General features: G+C 37.0%; 1 protein-coding gene across 3 annotated transcripts in view; it reads right to left on the bottom strand.

The window, feature by feature from the left end:
- Window positions 1–25,787, bottom strand: part of GABBR2 (gamma-aminobutyric acid type B receptor subunit 2) — a 487,733-nt gene that overhangs the window by 246,748 nt on the left and 215,198 nt on the right. For all 3 annotated transcript variants that reach the window (XM_074876123.1, XM_074876133.1, XM_074876142.1), the window contains 4 exons: window positions 16,922–17,023; window positions 9,273–9,338; window positions 2,896–3,087; window positions 1,539–1,775 (listed from right to left, as the gene is read on the bottom strand). In XM_074876123.1, the coding sequence (XP_074732224.1) occupies window positions 1,539–1,775; window positions 2,896–3,087; window positions 9,273–9,338; window positions 16,922–17,023 (597 nt within the window). The remainder of the gene's footprint in view (window positions 1–1,538; window positions 1,776–2,895; window positions 3,088–9,272; window positions 9,339–16,921; window positions 17,024–25,787) is intronic.

Here is a 25,787-nt window from a genome sequence, read left to right as displayed (position 1 = left end):
AAAGTCTAAGACAGGGAAAGAAAAAGAAAGGAACTACATAGCAATATACAATTTCAACCGCATTGAGAGATACTGTACTTGGAATAACTCAGAACAGAGATGTCTGAGTCCCTGTGGAGTCTGGTTCACAGCTGCTACTGACTGAAAGTTTTATTAGAGATCCAGTCCTGCTGCGGATGCAATGGGGTACCCAATTCTTTTACTGAAACCTTCAGTCAAAATCAGTGTAAAACAGAAAGCAAAAATTATATTCTAATGGCAACTAGATTCTAGTATTTTCTTGCCATATGAATGCTTTTACTTACAAATCTTAAATTAGTTTCAATTGTACTGTGATACAAAACATGGGCTTCTTCAGTAATTATCAAGGACACCAAAAATTTGAGCCTGCACTCATTGATGATGTCTATACATATGCATTTCCTCCTTGAACAAATTGGTGGCATGCATGACAACCTTAGTTTGCTACTTCAACATGTTTTGAGGTTAACTGATACCCAAGCCAATTTAAATTAACATGAGGAAGGAATCTGACAAGCTACTGCACAGTGGCAGAAATGATGCCAACCTTCTTCATGCTCTCGCTGCAAGGAGGTGCCTAAAAGCACTCTTTGTGCACTGTCGAAACATAAATTTCTTCAAAACTCTGATTTCCTTATCTAGCTATGTTGCAGCCCAAGTACACTGCTCAATGAAGCATGTTCCAGTAGGTTCCTTGTTTGATGCTATTGGAAACTGTGAAGACCATTCTCCCTGAAATGGAGTCTGTTCATCTCTCTTGGTGAAGGAGTACGGCTCTGCAGACTCCTGAATACATATGTGCCATTAACTTCTGACTTACATTGCCTCAAATATTGACAAGTTTTAGGGCCACACTTTTATTGCCCATTTTACTCTGCTAAAAACTAGAAGCAATGTCAATAAGAAAAAATTTACTATGAATTTGCAATGGTACAATTGAAAACAGAATGAGGTAATTAGTATATGTGACCAGTTCTTCTTAAGTCATAGTCAACGTGTTTTGAACTTGACTGTGAAAAAATACAAATGATAAGTAAGCTTAAATGGCAGCTGAAGTATGTTGTAAGAATATCTAGGATGCATGGCACAGGAGTTGTAGACATTAGTGTACCATAACTATTACGAAAAATAAATGATGGAGGGGAATAGGAGGTATTTTCAGATCACATTCCATCTACTCCTCAACTGCTAAAACAGTCACTTAAAAGGTCACTGCAGCTTGCAACACTTGTGGTTCCCTTGAGACCACTCTGAGTTGTTAATTAAGATGACATCTCTGCTTAAGAATAGGAACTATACAATGTCATCACTTAGCATCAGAAGACAGATAATGTGCAAGAGTCTCAAGGCAACAATGTTAATTTTTAAGGTAAAGTAGAACTGTGGAAGCTCTGAAGGTATAAGAAATACACAACTGTGTTTCTTTTTCAAGAATATTTAAAATGTAATTCTTGCTTCAGCTACTGACATAAAATCACAAGCCTCTTCCACCCCACAAGTATCTGTTTAGGACTTACCGTTACTCCAAAGAAGTTGGTTTCATTCATAGCATCCAGAAATATTTTGCCAAGTTTGTGATTTGTGTAGTTAAAATCTTCAATCTTTTGATGCTTGTTGGTGGCATTCAGATACTTCATTGCCCGCTGCAGGGTCTTAGCAATCACCCATATTCCATCATAGGCATAACCATGAAATTTGCTGGATTGCCCATCACCACGCTTAGCATTGTATTCCTTTTCATACTGCTGTGGAGTCTGCAGTGGAGAAAAACTTGAGTTTTACTTCAATACTTCACATTTTAAAGTTGCGTCCAAACCTAACCTCAAACTGCACCCGCCAGTTTAGAGACATGTGTGACTAATATAGAAAAGGCCACCAAAACAAAAACTAAGAGACTAAAATTCCAACAATATGTGCTGCCTGACTTACAAGACTGATGGTGAGACTGGAAGAGAGATCTAGGAGACAGAGAGACTGAAAAGCAGTTGTTCTGCTTCTTTGTATGAAGGACAACTTGCTTTATTTTACTTTTGCACAAAAGGCTTCAGTTCAACCAAAGTTACCAGCATATTGGTGAGCCATAATACTGGAACAGAGAATAAGTCTGTATCCTTGTAAATTAGTGGTCTGATTTCACTTTATAGGATAATGCAAATCAAATAACCCTTACTTGAGCAACTACTTGCTTAATATCAGTGGCAATTATCTCAGTGGCAATTTGTCTATGTTTTACAAGTTTACTATGTTCTTTATGGTGTGCTATCTTATGATGAGTTGTCTTTTTGTTGTCTTTTGTGCTTGCTCAGAAGATGAAAGAAGATGAAAAAAAGATGAAAAGCAGCAAAATCAGGCTTGTTTATTCATTGGCCAGAGCTTGCATGAATTTGTTCTGTGATAAAATGTTATGCACTTTATGGAAATACCACACATTTACATATTTAAAACAAGCCCTACCCCCACCCACTAGTTCTGAGAAGCACAACTCACCAGTGAAATTAGCTGGTAGCGGGATTAGGTTTAAACATAAAAGTTTTCTGTTTCTGTGCTCAGCTATGTAACTTGCCATGACACAGCACATGATACTGTAGACTACAATTCAAGCTTTACTGTACATTTAACTGCAATGTTCATACAGGGGGAAGAGGACATATTTGAGGCAAGGGACTCTACTGCTTCCTTACCCCGTAGAGAATTGGAATTGAATTCTAAATATTTTAAAATTGCAAAACAGTGGGAAGATGAGACTAACATGATGACTGCCAACTCTCTTTGTAGAAAAACCCTTTAGCTTCACCTCCTTCCTCAGTGCTTTGCTGTGTCAAGACACTAATGAGACAACTGATGGTATAAAATAGTTGGAGGAAAAATACTAACCCTTCCTGATATGGTCTTTATCATTTTTGAGCTGAGAGGTTCAAAATCCACTCCAATGTAACCTTCCATGGCTGCAAGAAGATTTTTGCTGAGACATTGTGAGGAATTAATCCAGGATTCCCACCAAAGGTTCTCATACCACCCTGGAATAATCCACTGATATTTGCTGCCATACATTTCTTCATCATAAGCCTACAAAGAAAGAACAATAGAAAAGCTAATAGACATTGTAATAGACATATTGAACATAAAAGTAATTGTTTTCTATTCATGTTTTTTCCATTATTAATGAAATTATGGTGTATTTAAAGGATATACAAGAATTTTGAACCATTTACAATAATTACTTGCTAATAATGAAGACTCCTTTCTTGAAGATTCCTGTCTTTAAAATTCAGATCACAAGAAGAGAATTTACTAAAACCTATTTTGCTTTCAATAGACCATTTATTCAAAACCAGAAAAATAAAATACTGGGTTCTAAAACCAGGGGAGATGAAGAGGAACACTGGCAGAAGGCACAGAATGTGCATAGAAAATTCTCCATAATACATGAGTGGTAGGACCACCATGCTACCACCTTTAAACTAATTTAGTATCATCCTAATATCCTAAAGACCACATAAACCAGGATAAGGTTAAACAAGAAAAGTTGGATCCTAGGCACCATCAAATCACAACGTTGCAAATATGAATCACGTGACTGTGCTAAAATGGAGACCACAGGGACTTTAAGCAGTTTCTTCTGAGGAGCATCAAGCAATAGTAAATTGATAAAACATGCAAATCTCAGTGATTTTTTTCAGCAAGAAATTTCTTCAGGTGAAAGTCTATATTGTTTGAATACTAAATACAGCCCACTGTACTCCAAGACACTGAGATGATGGTTATCTCCTTTCAATACATAGCAGATATATATAACAGGAAACAGAAATACTTTATTAGTCAGGCACATATACTGTTGTGCTGATCTATTTACAAAAGATATTCTATTCCATTGTGAAGAGTGTTCTAGGATAAAATTAGCAAATTTTATCTCACATGTTTCTCTCACTGTTTTGTAACTAGATATTTTCCTTTGACATTTCAGTCAGACTCCATTTCAAAACAGCAGGTTTCATGCTTCTTTGGCTCCTAATATAAGCAATACTGGAGATACAAGACATTAAGATAAAAAATTCCAGTTTTTAGACATCACAGTGCAACCTTAGAGCTCTTAACTGGAAAACTGCTACATCTTCACAGAAAATGTTACAGGAGGAGGAAATTATGAAAATGCAAACAGGACATGTTAGTCATTCAGAACATAACTGTTTTGAAAAGCATCCCAAAGATCATACCAAAAGCCTATCAGATAAAAAAGATGAATAGCAAAAACTACGAAATAGGACAGCCTCTTAAATATGTTAATACCTGAATTAAAATTGGGATTAAATCTGTGAAGGCTATTATAATGGTGCCAACTCAGTTCATACATGTATTGTGCACAAACCAGCTTTGTTTGCCCCCTGGTTACAGGAGCTTTTGTTCAGCCAAAATCAAATTTCATGCATTTGTATATAAAACTGCTTGAAAGTGCTCCTGTCTGAAACCCACCGTCTTGCACCTTATATCTGACTTATTCCACAATCCACATAAATTTTTTGTCCTTCCCTTGCTCATTAATTCTACCCTTCCAGGAATGCATCTGCTTTTGCCCTCCTGCCCATCTCCACTGCTACTAAAGCTGTGGAAACACTACATCCCAGGTCCACCTGCGAGGAAAACAGCAATCCCCTCCTGCAATACTTCATGATGTCTAAAAGATTTTCCATTGCACAGTTAGGTCATTTAAGATCTTTCAATGATATAGTGTCTTTTATTTGACAGTTTTCAAATCATTGAGGACACAAAGTGACACCGAATAGTGCTTTTAGAGAAGGACAATCTTCTGTAGCTTCTCCTGCTCTATACAGATTAAAGTATCAAATTGTGTGTTGCAAGAAAGTATTGGCTGTGAACTATTCTGAAATTGGAGCTGTTGGAAATTTTCTGTTTACATAAGCATGTGAGCCTGTTTCCTGCATAATCTGTAAATGTCCTGGGATATGAGCTGAAAATCAAAAGTTTTAAAATAGCCAGAAATTCCATCCTGGAAACAAGGGATCATTCCCAACAAGGTTGCACTAAAACTTTCACATTCCTGCAAGAATTTGGTTAAAAAAAAACCAACCAACAAGCACTTTAAGAGCTGGTAGCTCTTCATTTGAGACTTAGTGGAATGGTAGCGCTTGAAGGTTAGTCTGGTGAAGGCAAAAGAAGGAACAAAATCAGTTCCTCCAAATCTGAGCACCATGACTACGCAGTAATTTTTCTAGTGACAGCACAAGTTTTTAATGTTCAGGCATTTCAGTGTTTGGGTTCCAGAAGACTTATTTCAAAAAAATGCTTTTTGTCACCATTTCTTCCCTGTTGTTTCTGCTAAATGGAGGTTATTTTGATGCTTAAGAGAAACATTTCCTTGAAATACGTGGATCTTTCTTGAACTGTTTGAATGCATACAGATCACTTACAGGTTTTGGTTTCTAAGGGGAAGATTTAATGGCGCACAAGAGCAAGTCAAAGAAAGTTTACAAGTGCTTTGTAGGATCAGAACAGCATAAAGTAGTCATATGTCTTCCCTAATCTTTCCTGCATGCCCTATCTAAGTTGCAAAGCCCTGAGTTGCTGTCAAGCAGCCAGGAAACTGTCATGGACATTTTTTGCCCTTGTGAGACTGAATTTTTTTTGTTTTTAACTTTTCATTCTTGTTTGAATCCATAAAGAGATGCTTATTTACAACAAAAAAAAATTTCTGTGAGATCTTTTTATGTGTAGCAAACAGTTACTGGCAGCTTGTGTAAATGGGCCTGCAAAACCTTACCCCCATTGACTTTTCATCATCTTTCCATCATGTCAGCACGGACAGATCCTATACCCCACCCTTACAAGAATGCCTGCAGACTTCTGAATTGTAAGGAACCTCCATCTGTTTCTCATTAAAAATCAATAGTGCCTTTAATTCCAAAACAGAGACTCAGCAGTAAAACTCTTATCAGCTCAAGAAGAAGAGAGTCCAGTTCTTTTGTAGCAACCATGCTGATTAAGCCTGGCTTTAGTTATTATTAAATGTTTACTAAAAGAGTCACCTAAAGCTCATGCAGTGACCTATGTGTAATAGTTATCTTCTTTAATTGTCTTCAGACAGATAATTGTATCAGCTAAGTGTCAGTCTGGAGGTGTGCATGGCTATACTGCATTCTTTCTATGGTTTAAAGATAATATGTTGGAAAAATTCCCACTAACAATTTTTCTTAAATTAAAATTTTCTGCTGAACTGAAGTTTTTGTTGGGAAGATGCAATTTCATGTTAAACCAATTTCAAGTGAAAAGAATATTATGTCTATCCAACACAGTTGACCATTTTGATTGTTGAAGTGTTAAGTTTTGAGAAAAATACCCTGATTTCCATTCCATGAAAAATATCACATTCATTGCACCAAGGTGAAAACAACATTAGAAAGCTATGATTTCCCATGGAATTAAAATTGCTAACTGTTGTTGACACCAGTGTTAAATGAATAGCTACGCTTATTTAAAACATCATAGGAAACACCTGCTAACATTCGCTTTGGCTTGAATTAGTCCTGTCATGTTTTTAAAGTTTGCCACTGAATTAGACTTTCTTTTAGTCCATTTATCTTTGTGTTATGTTCTCTGCATCGTTTTTGTGTGTGTGTTCAGGAGGAAAGTGCAGGAGATAGTCAAGCAAAATGAAGATGAGCATATTGTGTCTAAGGAAGAGCAATGAAGTTGGTGAAGTCTAGAGAACAAGTCTTATGAGGAGTGGCTGAGGGAACTGGCGTTGTTTAGTCTGGAGAAAAGGAGGCTGAGGGGAGACCTTATCGCTCTCTACAATTACCTGAAAGAAGGTTGTAGTGAGATGGGTGTCAGTCTCTTTTCCCAAGTAACAAGTGATAGGACGAGAGGAAATGGCCTCAAGCTGCACCAGGGGAGGTTTAGATTGGATATTAGGAAAAATTTCTTCACCAAAAGGGTTGTCAAGCACTGGAACGGGCTGCCCAGGGAAGTGGTTGAGTCACCACCCCTGGAGGTATTTAACAGATGTGTAGATGTGGCACTTTAGGGACATGGTTCGGTGGGACTTGGCAGTGTTAGGTTTACAGTTAGACTCAATGATCTTAAAGGTCTTTTCCAACTGAAATGATTCTATGATTCTACATAAACAACAATGGATGTCCTGAGGAAACCTCATAGCATATGATTGTTGAATCCAGACAGAAAACTGAGGCAGACTTTAAAGATTTTCCCACCTACATAAATCATTTGCAAATAATATTCCGGTTATAACCACAATCAGAAAAAAAAAATAATCTCACGCTAGTACAATAGCACCTTCCTTTAACAAACTCAAAACCTTTGGCTGACATCAGGGAATCACAAGTGAAACCTGTCTGAAGATACACCTGAGGAAGTCGGTTAAAAAACTTGACATATCTAAATTATTGTGTTCTTAGACACATAGCTGTAGGAGTCCATGAGTCCACAATATATTTTATGACTACTAACAAGCTTGCTGACATATTGTAGTGCATTAATATATAAATGACCTACTTTGAACTGCCCTCTCCTTCATTCAGTCTCCTGCTGAAACTCTCATATAAATACATTTATATAAGCTTAAATACATGACCTCTCAGATTTCTCCAGGCTCCAGAAAAATCCACCTTATTATTTTTTTACACTAATGTACTTTAGAAGCAGCCATCACTCTTCAAACCACTCTAAGTTACACACTTCCCATGGTAGTACCAAACCATTGCTGCAGAAAGCTGCAGTGGGTATTCATGTAAAAGAGACATCCCCCACCTGAAATCCTTCAGACTAGAGAAGTGTGGACAAGAGGACACCCTGCCCCCCTCTGAGGACTTCTAGGATTTCTTCAGTGGCCTGACATGCCCACGGACTTGGAAAAGAACTGTCAAGGAAGGCACCTAGATACTAAGAGCAGTGGCATAAGCGAGGCCAATCTCTTGTCTAGCATTGGGTTGGAAGACACTTCTGACCAGGACCTCTCAGCTGGGGAATCGCAGCCCAAACACAAGAGATCAGAAGAGGAACTGGGCTGCAGAAGGACCATTCTTTCTTCCAGGAATAGAAAAATGGGAGGTTATCTCTGTGAATCCAATTTAAATGCCAGAACAAAAACATCTACATACAAAGACCTATCAGAGATGAGAAGAATGAAAAAGAAAATAACACTTTCCATTTCCTTTTGGATGCAAATAGATTTTGTTCCTTCCAAATGTACTCTACAATCCATTTTCCAAATTTTACCAGCAACTAGGACAGCTGCTGAGTATGAGCCAACATGTGTCGGAGGCACATGTGGCACTCAGATTTTGAACTTCTGCCCTTCCTTTATTTGCTTGAACAGGTAACTTTCTCTCTAGGTGAACACTAAAAATGCTTTTCCGTTATGTTAATCGTATTCTTGGCTCATACAGAATTAATCTGGTTATTTAGACTAAGAATTCCATACCAGTGCAAAATTTAGGCCACTAAAATCTGCCTGTTTGGGATTTTTTTTTTTTTTTTTGAGCAGGTACAAATAAAGATCCACATTTTAATCCTGCTACTTTCAGTGGCAATCACACTGTGCATGTTTGCAGCACATTCACACACACAAACAAGTAGTGAGGATAGGGAATTTTATTTATGCTGGTCTTAGTACATTTCTTTTAATTCAAAAAACTTTATTTTTTACAAACTAATAATTGCTTTCATATAAAACATGTAAAACGTACAGCAGTCAGAAGCGAATGACAACTGTACAATTAGCAACATTTTGAGCAGCAAAAATTATTAGGGTTGCTTAGTTGGCATGTATAGGAACTGCTTCAATTTCTTATTCTTTCAAAGAAAAACATGCAAAATGACATACACACAGACATTACCACCAGAACACAACTCTTGGACAAGATTCAAATCTTGCCGTTCTCTGTATCTGCTGCTACATACACAAGTGTTTCCCTGGATCTGACATGAAGAGAAATGCTCAAGCATTTGGCATTTAATTCCAATACAGGAAAGCAATAAGAAGCAGCTAACCATGCAGTCCATGACTAAATTCCACTGAAGTCAAGTACAAAGTGTTCTATTGAAAGAGAACTGGAGCTAAGCATGTGTAACCTCTCTTTAGGATATAAACCGTGACAGAGCTGAACCCCATGAAGAAATGTTTATGTTCTAATTATTTTTTATTCAAATGTAACACATTCTTTATTCAAATGTAACACATTCTTTATTCTGATATGCAATTAAATAAATTTACTTACACAGCAGAAAACTTTCACAGCCATTTCCTCATCAAACTGGCCAAGGATAATCCGAACATCATTACCCTGCAGATTGAATAAAATACGTGGCAGTTAAATACAGTCACAGCCTTTCCAGAAACCACTTCAGTTGGCTATTCAAATCGTGTAGAGTTAGCACGGATTACAGCTGCAGACAGCAAAATTAAGTTAGAACTATTTAATTTTCTATAAGTTCAAGAACTTGAAATACTGCAAGAGAGAGCAGCTGAGGTGTTTGAAGAAAATGATTAAGCAATAGCACTAACGAGAATAAAACCGTAATGTTTATCTTGTCAAATATTACTATTCAATAACACTAAAATGTCGAATATTCTTTTGACCCTTTGCAAGATTTCTTTTAAAATTTTGCATATTAAAACCAGTTGAAAATATATGCTTTTCACTGCTTACATGAACTAATGCTGTAAAGTGGAGAGACTGAGATTTGTAAGATAAAAAGCCTTGATATTACGCCTGATTTAGTAGTTTTTAAAGGTTTCGCTCATACAACATCTTCTCTACAGTCACTATAACACATTGTCAATCCCTCCTTTCCTCCTCCCTGCCACCTCCACACATTAAAAAAAAAAATCAACACTTGAAGAATCTATGACTGAAGTCAAAGAGATAATTTTACTTTCATACTTAGAAACATATTAAGAAAATATTCCTAAATTCAGAAGCATATGCAGGAAAATATTTCTTCAGGAACAGGGCTAGTTTTTTTCTCATGTGAAAATTGCTGCTAACATTACAAAACACAGAACAGATACCTTTTATGACTTAATATTACCTTTTCTTTCACACAAAAGCTGAGTTCTCAGCAAAAGCTTGAGCAAATCTAATTTTTCATTTTTTTTATAAAACACTTGGGTAGAATTACTAATAGCTCTTTCCCTCTCCAAGGAAAAAAGAAACAGATGATTTAATGCAAATTTCAGTAGTGAAAACATTTTGGTTTTAATTAAATCAATTTATCAAAGATTTTCCATTTAGATAATTTCAATGTTTATTTCCTGTTCGGCAGAAAATATTATGATGGACAGTGCAAAAAGATACTAGAATGCTTCTTCAGTTAAATGCATGAAATTAGTATCACTCTTAGTATGGTTAAAGTCAGAAAGAACGTAATATGCTTTGCTCATTCTGAACCTGTGCATTTTCAGTAAACCTGCTTCTCTTTATTTTTATATTTAGCCACAGATTGATAAAGTAATGTAAATCTTATCGAAGCGGATTAGATTCTTTTTCAACAAATCTAACAAGGTCACATGAAACTAAACAAACAAATTACACAAATTACAGCAATAGTATTACAGTTTTTTAAAGGACAATAAATAGATTTAGGAATTATGCAGCAAAAAACCCCTCTCATCCATTCTTTCTATTTTTCAGATTTTAAAAATAATTTTGGTCACTCTTGGAAATCTGACTCTGAATCGCTTGACCTCTCTGAACATAAAAATGCAGATTCAATATTTGAAAAAAGAGTAGCAAAGTTGGATTAAAAAATGACACAGCACCTAATTATTAAATTTAAAATTGAATAGATTCCTTTTTATTTTATAACATGATGAGAACCAATTTTAAAAAAACAGAAAATGTGCAGCCTCATAGTTTATGAGCACCAGAGATTGTAGGCAGGGTGTAGAGAATAACCCTATAGTGCATGGGCATCAACACTGCCTGCTGGCTGTACAACAACCTTCAGACTGAAGGCATAGTGTCTGTGGTTCCATGCATTGTTCCATGTGTGGTTTCATGCCTTAAAACATTGCTTTCACCTGATTATCACATAAACCAGAGTACATTTCCCACAGTGACTATTCCTTTACTGTAAAGCACTACAAGAACTGTATAGTCCATCCTTTTTTTTTTTCTCAGAAATAACCCATCCCATTTCAATAACCTTACTGTCTGCAAGGATTATCTTATACTAATGTCATGGTGCAATTAGTCTGGCAACGGCACTCAGACCCAAATCTTGCACATTCGGTCACATAAGCATGTGGCTCTACAATTCTGTCCTGGTTTAGCTAGGATAGCGTTGTTTCCCCAGCAGTGGGAGGAAGCTCTAGCCAGGTTATTCATATGCCATGCTGACGTCACATCCTGGCGCTATAGCGCGGGAAGAATCGGTGAGCGTGTGGGTTTGTGCAGTCGGTCCTCTCACTGCTGTATCGGTACGTACCTTGCTTTGTTCATACTGTTATTCTTATTGCTATTGTTGTTGTTTGTTGTGTTGCTGTTGCACTGTTGTATTAAATCTCTCCTTATCTCAGCCCCGGGGCTTTGTATTTCACTCCCTTTGTGGGGGAGGGGCAGGAGCCGTGTGGTCTCAGACCCCGACAGGGACTAAACCACCACAAATTCCTTCAGTCTATAGGCACGCAAGCAAACAGGCACACAAGAAATTAATCTTGAAAATGTTTTTTACACAAGGCATAGCAAAGCACCCATTCTAATACTGGCAGTCAATCTGTTTTCAAACTTGCTCTGCTCTTGTTCAGGCACCCAAGCAAATGGGTGTATCTGCTGATTTGTCCAGCTGTCAGAAGATGCCAGTTCTGAATATTTGACCATCTCGATATTTGACTAAGGATTTCAGGGAAGCTGGATTTTCTGTCAGGCAGGAATCTCCACTTCCAGCATGAGCTGAGCTTCCAGTGCTAGAGCAGGAAATCTGCAAAGTGAGAAAGAACCACATCCTAACTAAGTTCTCAAGAATCCCTAGTGCTCAACTAAAAATCTTCATGACCCAAGTTCAAAGATCAACTACGGCTTCTAGAACTTGACAATCCCTGATGTTCTGTCATCTTTGGGATGTATGATCAAACCAAGATGCAACACCCAAATCTTCTTTTGCCTAAATTAATGAGTTTCCATGTTAACACATAAATTACTGCTTTTGAAGCACTCAGTGCAGTAAGGAGGACATTAATATTTCTGTGTTTACTAAAAGATTTGGATGGTATCCCACCACAAACTGACTGAAGAAGATCAAAAGAAATGTTCTATTACCACCTATTAAAGAATAAGTAATGAGTCCTCCATTTCAAGTATTATGCCATTAAAGACTACAGCAAAAGAAAGTTGAATTCTGATTTTTTTCCAAAGACTTAAAAGTTTTAACCTTAATAATGTTCTTTTCCATGTTTTTTTATGTGCAAAATGCTAAGAAAAAGAAGGTTGTTCTGACAGAAATATGAAACCTCAGTTCTCCCCCACATTTGTCCAGGTATTAACCCTTTGAGGGGTGGGGAAAATCACAATCCACATATGCTCAGTACTGGCCAGGAATGGATCCAAGAAGATCTAAGAGTCAGTAAATAAAGTGACTGGAGGTAGGATCCAGTGAGAGAAAAAAAAGGCACATGGAAAGGAGAGACAGACCCAATAAAGAATTTGGGCAATGAGTACTTGCACTTTTTAGGCAAAGATGGAGCAAACATCTGGGGCGGTAGCAGTAGGCTTGAGACCATTATCGAATAAGGAGCTTGAAAGGGAGAATTAGGACTTTTCAAGAGTATGGCAAATAGGAAGCTTGACAAATAATTACTGTTAGGACAAATGCAATCTCTGCAGAGAAGCAGAACATAACATTGCATAAGCAAGGAACTTCAGACTGGGATGAAGATCCACAATGAGATGGGGATGCTGCTGGGTTAAGTGGAGAGTACGGGATCGTAGGGTCAGGCTGACAGTGAATATATGGCTGGATATATTTTTCTTTGTCCAGCTTCATAAAGTTGCATCACGAAGAATATAATATATAGTTCTAGTTGGTTAGTCATGTATGGGAAATCATAAAAGATTCCTCCTGTTTATAACCACTGCATCTCACCAATGCTGTGAGATGCAGTGCCTGGGGTTTTATGGCTTGCAGTTAAAAAGAGTGGAAAATTTAGTACACAATCATGTAACCAAAGAATTGTACATTAGAACACATGTAGAAGGAATTAATTTAGGAAAATCTGTACAGTAGCTTTTCCTCTTCCACGAATAACATTTTTCCTCTGTCCAGTGATGCACTCCTCAGTAAGCCTCTTTCTCTCCAGCTCTCCTTTTTGTGTCCCCTTCACATTTTTTCCAAATTTGTTCCTGAAGAATTGCATGCAGGATGGTAAATAAGCCTATTTACCATTTGATGTCAGGCTTGGGTTTGCTGGCTCTGTCCTGCATAAGAGACACTGAAGCTTCAAATTCATGCAACTGGACATAGTTCAAATCACTTGCGGAGATTTTATCCGGATGGATAATGAAGTTTATTGGAGCTGGGTTCACATCAGGGCTCACCAGTCAGGGTATATGTCCACATTATAGTCTCATGCAAAAAAATACATCAGACACTTACTGGGACATAATTTTTTTTCCACCTTCAGTCACAGTGTTAACTGACTATCAACCAGTATGATTTCCTGGCAAGGATATACTATTCCTTTACATCAACCCTCATGGGACTGATGCAAGTTAACACAGCGTAACTCTGTTGTAGGAATCAAAGAAGTCACCCACTGTATCCCAGCAAGTGTCAAGTACTCTGTCTTTCTCACAGAGTTGTAAATTGCTTGCATGGAGCTAAAGTGTATTTGACAGAAGAGTTTTTAATTCATGGAACTAGGCAGGTGATCTATGAGATGATTAAAAACATCCCAGGGGGAAGGCAACTCCCAAAACTGCACTTATATAAAAAGACCAATGTTTAGACCATTTGCCAGATGGTGAGCTGTCATATTTACTCTTCTCAGAGATTAGAGTAGCAATATCAGCATTTAAGCTTTGCCCCTCAGTAAGCAATACATATGTTCCCATATGGACTAAAGTTCAAACAAGAAAATGAAGAACAGTTACGTTTCATTTACCCACAGTTGTGGCAGACTCTCCATAAAAACATGTTTTATAAATGAAGACTATAGCACAACCTCAAAAACGAATGACTCTCTTGCTCCCTTGTTTCTTTCATATAGGTGAGGATATCATTCATCCACTAAATATAAAGTGTTGTTAGTACTACTGGCAGCTGAGTAGTATAAACCCTGAAGACAGTGAGGATCAAGACATCTAAGATGCTCAGCTGAGGGATGAAGAACTCCTCCACCACTTCTAACAGCTTCAGATATGAGGCACTCTTTAGCCTTTTCAGAGTTTTTGAGTGACGCACATTATACTGGAATAGGCAGCTTTTTTTTTTTTTTTTTTTGGCCTGCAGAGCTTCCCTTCTGTGATCAGATTTTAATCTATCTCATTTCTAATGAATAACATCACAATGTTGTATTACACAGCTTTCCAGAGAAGGATTGCTACAATATCTCATCTGCCAGGAAAAGTCAATGTCTTGGCAGGCTCTTTATGAAATATCTAAATTGAACAGCTCAGATACTCTGTCTTATTCTCCACCATGTATCTGACAGTCAAGATGTTATCAATAAACCTACTCAAAGCTGGGTAACTTTGTCAATAGAGGTATCCACATGTTCTGCCTTCTAAATACCTGGATGTCCACTTGGAAGAACTATAGATGAGCCTCTGACCTTAGCTATGGAATCACTGATGGTGAAGGTGAACTAGAGGATGTCAGCTCCCACCATCATAACATGCTGGCAAAACTGGATGATGTCTGTGTTAGTGTGCATGTCACTCACTTAGATTGAGGCCACATCCAAACCTGCTCATGGCCCAAAATTTTAAAATTTAATTAACTTGCCTGTTAGAACGAGAGATCATGTTCAGTCAGTATCCAAAACACCTACTGTATTTCGGAAATCAGATGGAAACGGTTTCATTGAATTGGAATTCATATATTGCACATTTTTTGTCCTACGTGCAAGATACAAGAAAGCTGGAAGCAGAAGTGCTATTGCCTGTGCATGCTTAGAATTTTTAAACATTTAAGTTGATGTACAAATGCATATCCTCCAACATCCCTTTCTCTGAACACAAAAATGAGCTTTAAAGATATCCTTAAGCCTAAATTTACTTTCCAACTGTGATTCAGAGCCTGGATTCAATGCAGGAAAAATTAAGGTGTTGCTGGGAAAAATATAGATCATATATTCCTACAAATCATACCAGATATTTCTATTTTGTATTGCATAATCTTTAATTTCATTAATTTAAACTGTGTTTATGAAAAGAAAACCTATTTTATGGCTATTTGAATCACAAGTATAGTAAGCAGGTACCAGTTTACCTATATTAGGTTTACATCTTGAAGAAAGGAATGAATATTTTTAGAATTGGATAGCTAAATTGCACCTGACATATGTACCTAAGGAAAAGTAACCTTATATTCCCATCAAGAAAAAGCAATTGTCTAGATAATTGCTTATTTATTGTTGTATTAATTTGTTTTGAAGAAGAAATAAAGAGATAACTTTAATATATTGTTTGTTAGAGTCTTCTGGTCTTCCCAATAAAACAAACAACATGTTTTTGACGTACATGAAGGCTAGAATCTCATTGCTTCTTCTACCCTTCAGTCTAAATATACATGCTTATATGCATTTTTTCTTGTTATTACATCACCCATTTGTTTAAATAGCTCTGCCATCAGAATTGTCAGATTTCTGATGCCAGGGGTTAAAGACCTTGTCAAAAATGTTGACTTTACTGATAACACATACTGGAGTCTTTTCAACCCCAGATGGGAAATGCAAACCGGCTTAGACTGGACAAATGGCTTCCTATAAGCATAATCTGTACTTATTTATACTTTAAACTTTCTGGCTTGCATCTCTAAACTGGAAATAATAAAACACGTTTAGTTTAGCATGCTTCAGACCTTTTCCAGTTAGCTTCAGTAGTGGTCTAGCCTATAGAGGTTGATATCCTTGCTTTAATTTTGATTTTTTAATACCATTCAGTTTATCGGGGGGGGGGGGGGAGGTGGTTAACCTGTTTACACGTATTTAAGCATTTGCAGGATTGTGGCTTTGATTGTGAGTCATATGTATTTGGTGCCAGCAACCATTTAAAAGTTCTTTCTCTTTCTGTTCAATCATTTCTCATGTTCATATGCAGTTTAAGATTTATATGTCCTATGTCTAGTTTATTGCTGGTTGCACTGCACGGTAATGCTAAAATATAGTTTTAATTTTATGAGATGCCAGGAACCTAATAAATCATTACAATAAGAGAAGGATGGTAAATTATTCTGCTATCAAATTTGTTTTTCCTTTTTTTTCCTATGATTTATATGAAATAATGCAGATGAAATAAGCAAAGAATTCAATCTAAAATGTGTAATGAAGCTAATGGAAAGATACTCAATGCTTTTGCTACATGATAATTTACCTTAAAGGGTTCTGGTTCCAAACCTCAGGAGCCTTCACGCTCATATCACTAAGATATATGCTTTACGTACAAACATTAAGCCAGCAACAACTTTACTTAGTGTCCCTATCAGGAACTATAAAAATATTTATTATATGCATAGACATTCATTGACTTAAGCAGGACTAGACCCTCAAAACGTAAGTTTTTGACCTTATTATGCAATGGATTGTAGTAGTATATACTTCTTATGCAAATTTTGTTTTATTAACCTTCTTCATAGGAAAAAATAAAATTAAATACAACGGCATGATATAATACCATTTTCTCTTTATTCCTCAAACAGCAGCACATACCTTAAGCTTCTTTACACTTGTGCAAGGATCATTGGAGAAACTCTCAGTATCTGAAATCTCAATGTCTTCACCATACAGGACGCCAGTCAGATCATTCCTCACCTGTCAGAAATTGAGAAAAAGGCAAACTAGTGAACTGAGGCTCAGTGAGGAAGAAGCAGATGGACTATATTTAGCACTGCACATTTTTTTTCCATTTCACCTAAAATCTCGTCAAGGCACTATTCTTTTAAGACAATAATCTACTATCAATGAGTGTACTACATAAAGAGATTTAGTATATGTGACAAAAAGTTCACAGTGGGCTCCCACTTTGCATCATGGGGATGACAATTCTTGTGTATTTCTAGCGCTGTTAAGACCAAAAGCTTTCTTGTAGACAGAGTGATGGTTGAGACTGTATAAAGGGAAAAGACTCACCAAGGAAACTTACATATTCTCAGTGCTGAGTACTGATTTGAAACCACTGTCAGCTGGTCCTACCATGAGTCAGCAGAGTTTAGCTTACATCAGTTAGGGATTGGTAAAGCTTAATGAACTCCTCTATGCCCTCCCCCTTTCTTAAAGCATCCATCTTACCATGGGGCAGTGAGTGGTACGGTTTGCTTAAAGGTGACACATGCAACTATGTACCAACAGGTTTCCACACCTGTTTTTTTATAGAGGCAAGATTCTGTCCTCTTTGAGCTGCCTAATAGTGCAAAGAAGCCAGATGCTTACAAAGCAATCTGGTTTACAGATTTAGGGGTTTTTTCCCATATAACTACTTCAAGGTTTTCTGTCTTAATCACTGCTGATTTTCCTCCAGCCACATGACTGTGAAAGCAGTTTCACGTTACTATTCCTAATAGATGAGCAAAAATAATTTTAGCTGGATATAAAGTGGTTTCAGACTGAAATGAAGAGAGCGGCACTCTGATTTTGATTTAATAAAATTATGATCACATTCATTGCATTCGTTGTATTTTTGATTTGTTTGTTATACGAGAAATAAGAGAAGCAAATCACAGTGTAAAGCAGATATCTCCAATGCAAACACAGAAAATACAATACATGGAAGAGAAATATATGTGATAGTAAACAGGGAAATTTAGAGGTCCATAAATCATATGCAGATACTTTCCAATGACCCTCTGTATGGGTTATTGGAATTACACATTTTAAATCTTCCCTCCTAATTCTCCTTTTCTTTGACCTCCTTTGAGAGAAGTACAGTGCTTTCAAACCAATTTGAAAATATTTGATACACAGTGACATGGACAAGTAAAGAAGAGGAAGTGGTATCTGTCCTTCAGGAGTAGGAACTTCTTCCTTTGAATTGAAATAACCACCCAGTTTATATAATAAGGCATTTTATCCATGCAAAAATAAGACTCAGCTATTGCTAGATTTCCTCTGCTGAAAGTCTATCACACTCATGCTTAAGTATACAGCAAAAGCAAGGGGATGCAATGAGATATGAAAGGTCACAGGTGAGACTTCTGCTTTCTGCTAGTAGCTTTATTTTCAAGACAAACTCATCTCTTCAGTAATCCTTCAGCCTTTCTTTAATATATGTTTGTGAGTATCCTCCCAGTCTATGCATGTTAGTGGTTCTGTTGAGTGCATTTCATGCGTTTATGTTTACCATGCCACTAAATATTTTTTTTTGTATATGCTGCTTAACTGTTTTAGATAGCAACACAGTTTTTGGTAAAAAAGAAGAACATTAAAACTATCTTTGTACTTTTGCAAATTTCTTAAGGACAAAGAAGCATAATCTGGTTTCTGCAATGTGGTAATTGCATTAATGCTCAAACAGCATTTCACCTTTTTATTGTTCCCTTTAAGTTGGTTTTGCCAAGTTTCTTGCAACGATATGACTCTTTTTTCTGAGCAACACTTACTTAAAATCAGCCACTGAGAAATTTCTTTGACACCCTTTCACACCCCATCTGCTAGAAGTCCAATACTCTGCAGCATTCAGAGCTCTTAGACTTTTCATTGAACTACTGATTAACCTCCCAAAAGACACACCTTATTAGATTTGGTGACAGAGAAGCTGGAAGCCTTTTCCCTTCACTGCCACAACCAGATATTGGATGCTTTTCAGATGCAGCTGCTGTGGAGATTTTACCAAAAAAAAGGTGTTTCTTTCCCATTATCACAACAAGATATTAGGAGCTTTATAAGAATTTAAAATTTAAAGTTTACATTGTTGTTCTAGAAGACAATGGGTTTTTTTCCCCTTTCAATGCTATGTCGGGTTCTTTTCTTTCTTTCAAAATATTCTAAATATCTCACAGAATTGAAACTTCTGGTTTTCTTCCTACAGAAGTTCTTCATTTCTTTCAAATAAATTTAACTACAGAATTTTCTGATTTGGGTCCAACATCAGAATTTGCAAAGCCTCACCTCCAGTTCTAGAGCTGCCAATTCCTGTAGCAAATGTTGCAATTTTGGATTAAATTTGTGAAACTCAGAATACAAAATGCAGCATGTTTTGTTTTAGCAGATGCTTGCAGTCCTGGAAAGTGTATCACCAGTGGTACAAGCAGTTTTAGAGCTCAGCCGTAATTGGTTCATTCCACCATCTCTGAGTAAAGAAAATTGTAAACTACTACACTTTGCTTCTTTATTGAATAGAATCATTTCAACTGGAGGAAACTGCTGTAGAAAGTTGTAACAAAACTGCATTAAGCTCTGGTGGGGATCTGCAGTTCCTAAGTCTTTCACTGATTTATAATACAGAAGTAGTTTAATTCCATGTGGTTTTAGTCCCTTGTTAACAATTTAATGAAGGTTGTAACGTTATGTCTGTTTATATAAGTTTTACACACTTTAAGGTATTTAAATTTAAGGTAATGAATTAATTTGGTAAGAGATTAATCCCCTTGCATTCTAGCCGGTCCTCAGAGATTAGAGGGGCTAGGGACGGCTGGACTTATCTCTTAATAGGTATGCCAATTATGGCCGTAACTATAGGCCTGACACCCGATGCACAAACAGCCCCTATGCTGTAGGTCCAGTTGTGTTCAAGAGAAGCAGTCAGGTTCACAAATAGTATGGTTTATTCTTATGCAACATCTACAGATTCTTTGAGATTGCCTACGATAAATGCACAAACTGCGGGTAGGCTATATAGCACTACACACAAAAAAGATTGCAATCACACACACTTATTTCCCAGGTAATCACTTGGTGTAGCTGAGGGCCTAAATCTTACCAAAAGGCATCCCTTTGGGCGGGTGGGGTGGGGGGGGGGCGCGGCGAGGAGCACAAACCCATCGATCTGTCCCTCTGATTTGGTATCGGATTATCGTCCCTCTGAGTTAGATACAAACTTGGGGTAGTATTTATCTAAGTATGTATGTGTGAGTGGGTGGGACTGTGGTCAAGCTATTGTTTCTTGAGTAATGACACAGCACATTCCTTGGTGCAAGGTGTGCACTGTTTTTGTGGGAAAAGAGGAAGAATGAGAGATACGGTCCACAGAGTTCTGAAAAACAATCCTTGAAAGAAGAGAAAGAGCAGGAGATAAATCTGCATAGTCATGTCAAATATGCCTCGAGAAAAGTGGAAGAACGGGACCGTGCGGCCTCCACCTCGCTTCTCATTCCTCCTTGGTGCCACAGCAACACAAATCACTGGATCTCCATCCCATCCTATGTTCTGGGCACCATGTGTTAAGGGAATGTGTGTTTTGCAGTTTTTTTCGCTGTTTTGCTTTTTGCACACTTCCAACACTAACATTTCATTTTCCCAAAACAGGAATTACAAGACCTGACCATCAATAAACCTGGAAGATTTCACAGTCCACTGCTTAGTGACCCTAGTCCTTTAGTCACAGCAAAAAAGAGCACTTTTACGCTGTTTGCATACAAAGCTAGATGAAATCAGTATTTCACAATACTACATATTTAACAGATCTATGTATTGTCAACTTCAAAAATTACTGGAGTATAAATATGTTTACTCAGGAGCAAGCTACAAGAAATGAAGGGTTTGTATCATGTCTAAGGGATGCAGTTGCAGTAAGAAAAGGGCGGCCCTTGTGCTTGAGGCACAAGAGAAGATGGGATGCAAGACAAGTGGCTTTTACCCCTTATTCTTCCAGAGCTGCTCTGTGATACAGCTCATATGACCAAAATAAGATTTTAAAGTTTGCTACCAAGTCTGGCTGTATCTATTTTTCTGTGAAGTGGATGGCAGCAATACTTGCCTACCTCATAGCTGTTGTATCAAATTCAGCTTGAGAGGCAAACAACAAAGTCCCTGACCCTGCACCTGTGAAGGAAGAAATACAGGGGTTTTGAGGTGCCAAGAACTTGCATTGCCAAGGAAGAAATTAATTTCTTTCACCTCTAGCAAATCAAGAGAGTAGACAGAATGACAAAACGGGCTGTATAAAAAAAAACAACAGCGAGTCTAGACGAGACCAAATTGCAACACTATTGAGGTCTGTATCAGGAAAGATGGGTGTGTGTTTAAGGAAAGGAAGGGAATGTTGGAGAGTGGGATGGATCGGCTGTTCCCTAAGAGGGACGCGAGTGCAGAAACACAGCCCCTGGACCAGGGACTTCACCAGCCAGCACCTCTGCAAGAGGAGCAGAACAGGCTTGGGGAAAACAGCCAGCTTCAGCTATGAGGCTACACCTCCAGGCAAGTTCACAGCAATAAGGCAGCTCCAGCATAAAGCTGAGAAGTCCATCCATGAGTGTGGGACAGATTCAGGTCTGGTGAGAATAACCACAGTCAGACACAGTCCCATGATTGCTGAACAGGTCTGTACCAACAAGACAGGTCTGAGGACAAGCCAGGAAACAGGTCCAAACCAACAGGGTCCATGACAAGCACAGCTGTGATGGAGAGAGAGAGACCAGCATTCCCACAGCATCACTGGGGCAGGGTGCTGGGCTGAGCTGAAATGGGGTCCTGGGTCACAGGTGGGGGGGCTGCGTTGGCGGGTCAGTCAGGGGCGAAAAGGGCTCTGGGGTGCTCTCAGAGCCCTGACACTGAATTTTGGTTGTTGGCATGTTTTTTTACTTCCTATATGATCTCTATATTATGATTCTCTGAGTACAACGTATAAATGATCCCCTACCTCGCAGGGATACAAAAGTTGCACACATATTGATTTTGTTTTAGGTGAACAGATATTGCTCACTTTAGTGGGATTATTAATGCAGGCACCTGCTCACCAGTAGTAAATAGCTAGAATCCATTTAAACACAATATTTCATTTTTATCAAGCCAATTTTATCCATGTTTCCCAGGAAAATAATAAATAAAGGCAATATTCCTGATGAATTGTCAATCTAATGATGATAGTTTGGATTCAGGGGTCTCCACTGATCAACGGTTCAAACTAGGTTTCGGATTATATGTTTAAAGGCACAGTTCGCTCATTTAATCCTAACTCTGCCAGTTACAAAATAAATTTAATAACTTTTAGATTAATCATACTACTTTGCTTTCAACAGATATTTCCGATGACCTTTTGGTTCACTAAAGCTGCATGTAAGTACTGCAAGCTAAATCCTTGTTGTTCAGGGAAGTCTAATCCTACCAGATGTTGATCACAAGAGACTCCTAATGAATGAGAACTGGTCAGACCAGATGGATTATACGATCAGATATTTTACTAAGATTTCCTGCTGCTGAGATTTATACCATGTACTTTAAAATGTTGTACTGTAGGAGTTGCAGTACAGAGATATAAATATATGTTTACAAAACAAATGCATGAATTATAAGAAAAAATATTTCCTCATTACATGGACAAAACGTAAATTATGAGTAATTGCAAAGGACATTACAATTTCTGAGATTAGTGGAGATGGAGAGATCTCACCATATACAATGCATTACAAGCAAACATAATTATCCCTATTTTCATTCCAATGAAACAAGCACATTACTCACATTTAGAGGCTTAGAAGCACCGAGTGAAACTTACTTTCAAGAAATACTGTATCTGGAGAAGATAAATTGTGCAATACTAAATACTGATACTTGTCATTGCCCTTAGATACAGATGAAAATTGAGGTATACTTTCATTGATATACACATCATTTGGGATTACAAAAATGAAAGAGGAAGCAGAACCTTATTTTGAGCAGAGAAATAACACAAAACAAAAGATAAAGCGTAGATAAACAAAAAGAAAACAGTAAAATATTATTTAAGGTATTAGGAAACAGTCCCATTTACAGGAAAATTAAAAAACTAAATATATCTTATTGTGCTAAGGAGAAATAAAATCAGAGTGTTGGATTTCCTTTTTTGTTCAAAGGAAATCAGATACTTTAAAAAAATCACATATTGTGTGTGGATTTCAGGGTGAGAGGAAGGGAAGAAGGAACCCTGGGATCTTGGGTTTTCACTTGAGAAAACTGTCAGTATGGGCTTTCAAGAAAAATATTACTTTTTTCATTGAAGTAGGACTCTAGCACATGGATCTAACCTGGAAACAAATGCAATCAGAATAACTCTTGCCGCAAGATGTACCCGAGTGTTTCACACTGAGTGTTTTGGACTAAAGTAATAGTAATTATACTAATAATAACAGAACAAAAATAGGATATTGTATAGTTTTACTTTTTTATATATATAACTACATCTTCCAGTTAAAAAATGCTAATTTTCCTCCTTTCTGTCTGGAATTTCAATGTGGTAAATATGACTTCACATAAAACCTACATATGCGTGACTACCACACATATCATACCTATTCAAATATAAACCTTTATAAAGTCACATACAAAATGCTCTAATTCTCTTCTCTGCTTCCCCCAGTTCTCTAAAGTAGAAAAATTCCTTCTCATGTTTTTTGGTCAGAGAAGCTAAATATAATTATGAACTCTGTTGTTAAACCTAATAGTTGTGGGTAAAAGAATTAATAGGAATTTAGGGTTCTTGTGGTAGGGCTGATGTTTATCAGGGCTTTTTAAGGTGACTTACAAACAGTTTGAGTTAGAAAGTGATTTCTCTGCAACAAAAAGATAAAATCAATCCATCTTATCAAGAAGTGGTATTCGAAGATGCCAGTATATTACAGTGAAATAAAAATTTAGTTAGCAAAAAGAAACAGGGGCCAGCACTATGACAAATGACAAAGTATGTACAGATTAAGTTCCACTGCTAAGGAACTTGCATGTTAAGGATCTGCACAATAGGTTCAGCAGGACTTTGAGCAGTCCAAAGAAACAAACTCTCTTCAATAAGAGTTGTTTCTAAGACATGTAAACACACAACTCAGTAGTATAGCAGAGAAGGAAAAGGCATGGTACATTCCTTATAGGAAAAAATGCATAATGCATTGCAAAGCCAGAAAGGATCCCAAAGATAGTAGGCAAGGATTGAAAGTTAATGATATATGTTGTAAGAAATAACATCAGTTCACATGAAGATTTCAGGTGCACCAATGATCAAAACTGAAGAAAATATATACAGAATATACTTCTGGTTCCTTCAGTGTGAGATACCATCTACAAAACTGAAGGTAATGTGGTTCTGATGGCTTCCAGATAAATAGGACAACCATTCTTCTACAAAGTTTATCAGCCTGACCCTTAAAGATAGCAGAATAAAAGCAAAGGGTCTGGAGGTTGTAATATTACACAAAAGTAATTTTTATGCCAGATATTATGAAAGTAAATAGGGGCCACACTGACAATAGATTATTTCATAATTTGTAAACTGATGCCAGAAGCAGAAGTAATTAAGCAAGAATTTAGAAATGCTGCTTTATTAAAGCAAGTGAATGCAATAGGACTATTGGAAGTTGGTGCAAGCATTCAAGTAACTAGGAGTGCTGAAATACTAAACATTTTATCTTAGAGGGAACATAGAGGCAGACAAGTAAAGGTGCTCTATATTATGATGTGTGGAGTGTAAAATGCAAAAAATAGAATATATCTGGATCTTTTTCTGACAAAATTTCAAAAGGTTTGGAGTATGTGTTTAGACAAAAAAATACTTAAAGAAATAAAAAATCTTTTAGAAACTACTTAGAATACATAGTAAATCTGCTTTACATTGGTGAATTTGGTCTAGATTAGGAAATAAGAACACAACAAGATGGAAAGTCTCATGCTATCACAGAAAAAAGAATAAATCGCAGCTTAGAAAGCTATCATGAATTTCTTTTGAAGCACAATTATATCACCCTCAAAACCAATTCTGTAGTAGTTTTCATGTAGCAAATAGACTGTTTGATTACTGAACCAAAAATGAGTGACTCAACATCTGATTACAGTATTACAGGTGGACAGCATATAGAACTCATTAGTAATTACATACGCACACATTTCAAACACATTTATTACTCAGAGCCCATTTACTAAAACAATTCTGAGCAGAACTCATTGAGAGGGTTAATTCAAACAAAGCAATATGAATGATATTTAAATATTGTTTAAGAAAATGTTATCAGTGCCAAAAGAGCTATGACTTACAAGTACAAAAGAAAGCATCTTTATGTAAAATCCTCCTTGATTAAGCAGAATGAAAGCAACAGTAACATTTACACATTTACAGTCTCTCCATCCATGATGGATGAAATATTTTTTTATTCCAGCACTTACTCAGAAAGGTGTTACACAGATATTGCCAAAGTTAAGATAAATGGGCATTTCTAAGCAATGAGCCATCTCATCCATAAATAGATGTCTAAAACAGGTGAGATGAATTGCACCCTGGAAGTGCCTCTCTCTTTTTCTCCATTAACTATAAATGAAGCTTAGATGACTCTTCGATACAGACAGTTACAGACAGCTGAACTGTAGCTGAATCTCAGGTCTCAAAATATAACCCTGTCTCAAAATGGTGTTCCAATACTGGTAGCATCTACTGAAACTCAGAAACTCCAAAGATCCCTTACCT

Source organism: Strix uralensis, chromosome 1, assembly GCF_047716275.1.
Source record: "Strix uralensis isolate ZFMK-TIS-50842 chromosome 1, bStrUra1, whole genome shotgun sequence".
Taxonomy (NCBI): domain Eukaryota; kingdom Metazoa; phylum Chordata; class Aves; order Strigiformes; family Strigidae; genus Strix; species Strix uralensis.
Note: the sequence above shows the minus strand (reverse complement) of the source record. Positions and strands in the feature narration are given on the sequence as shown.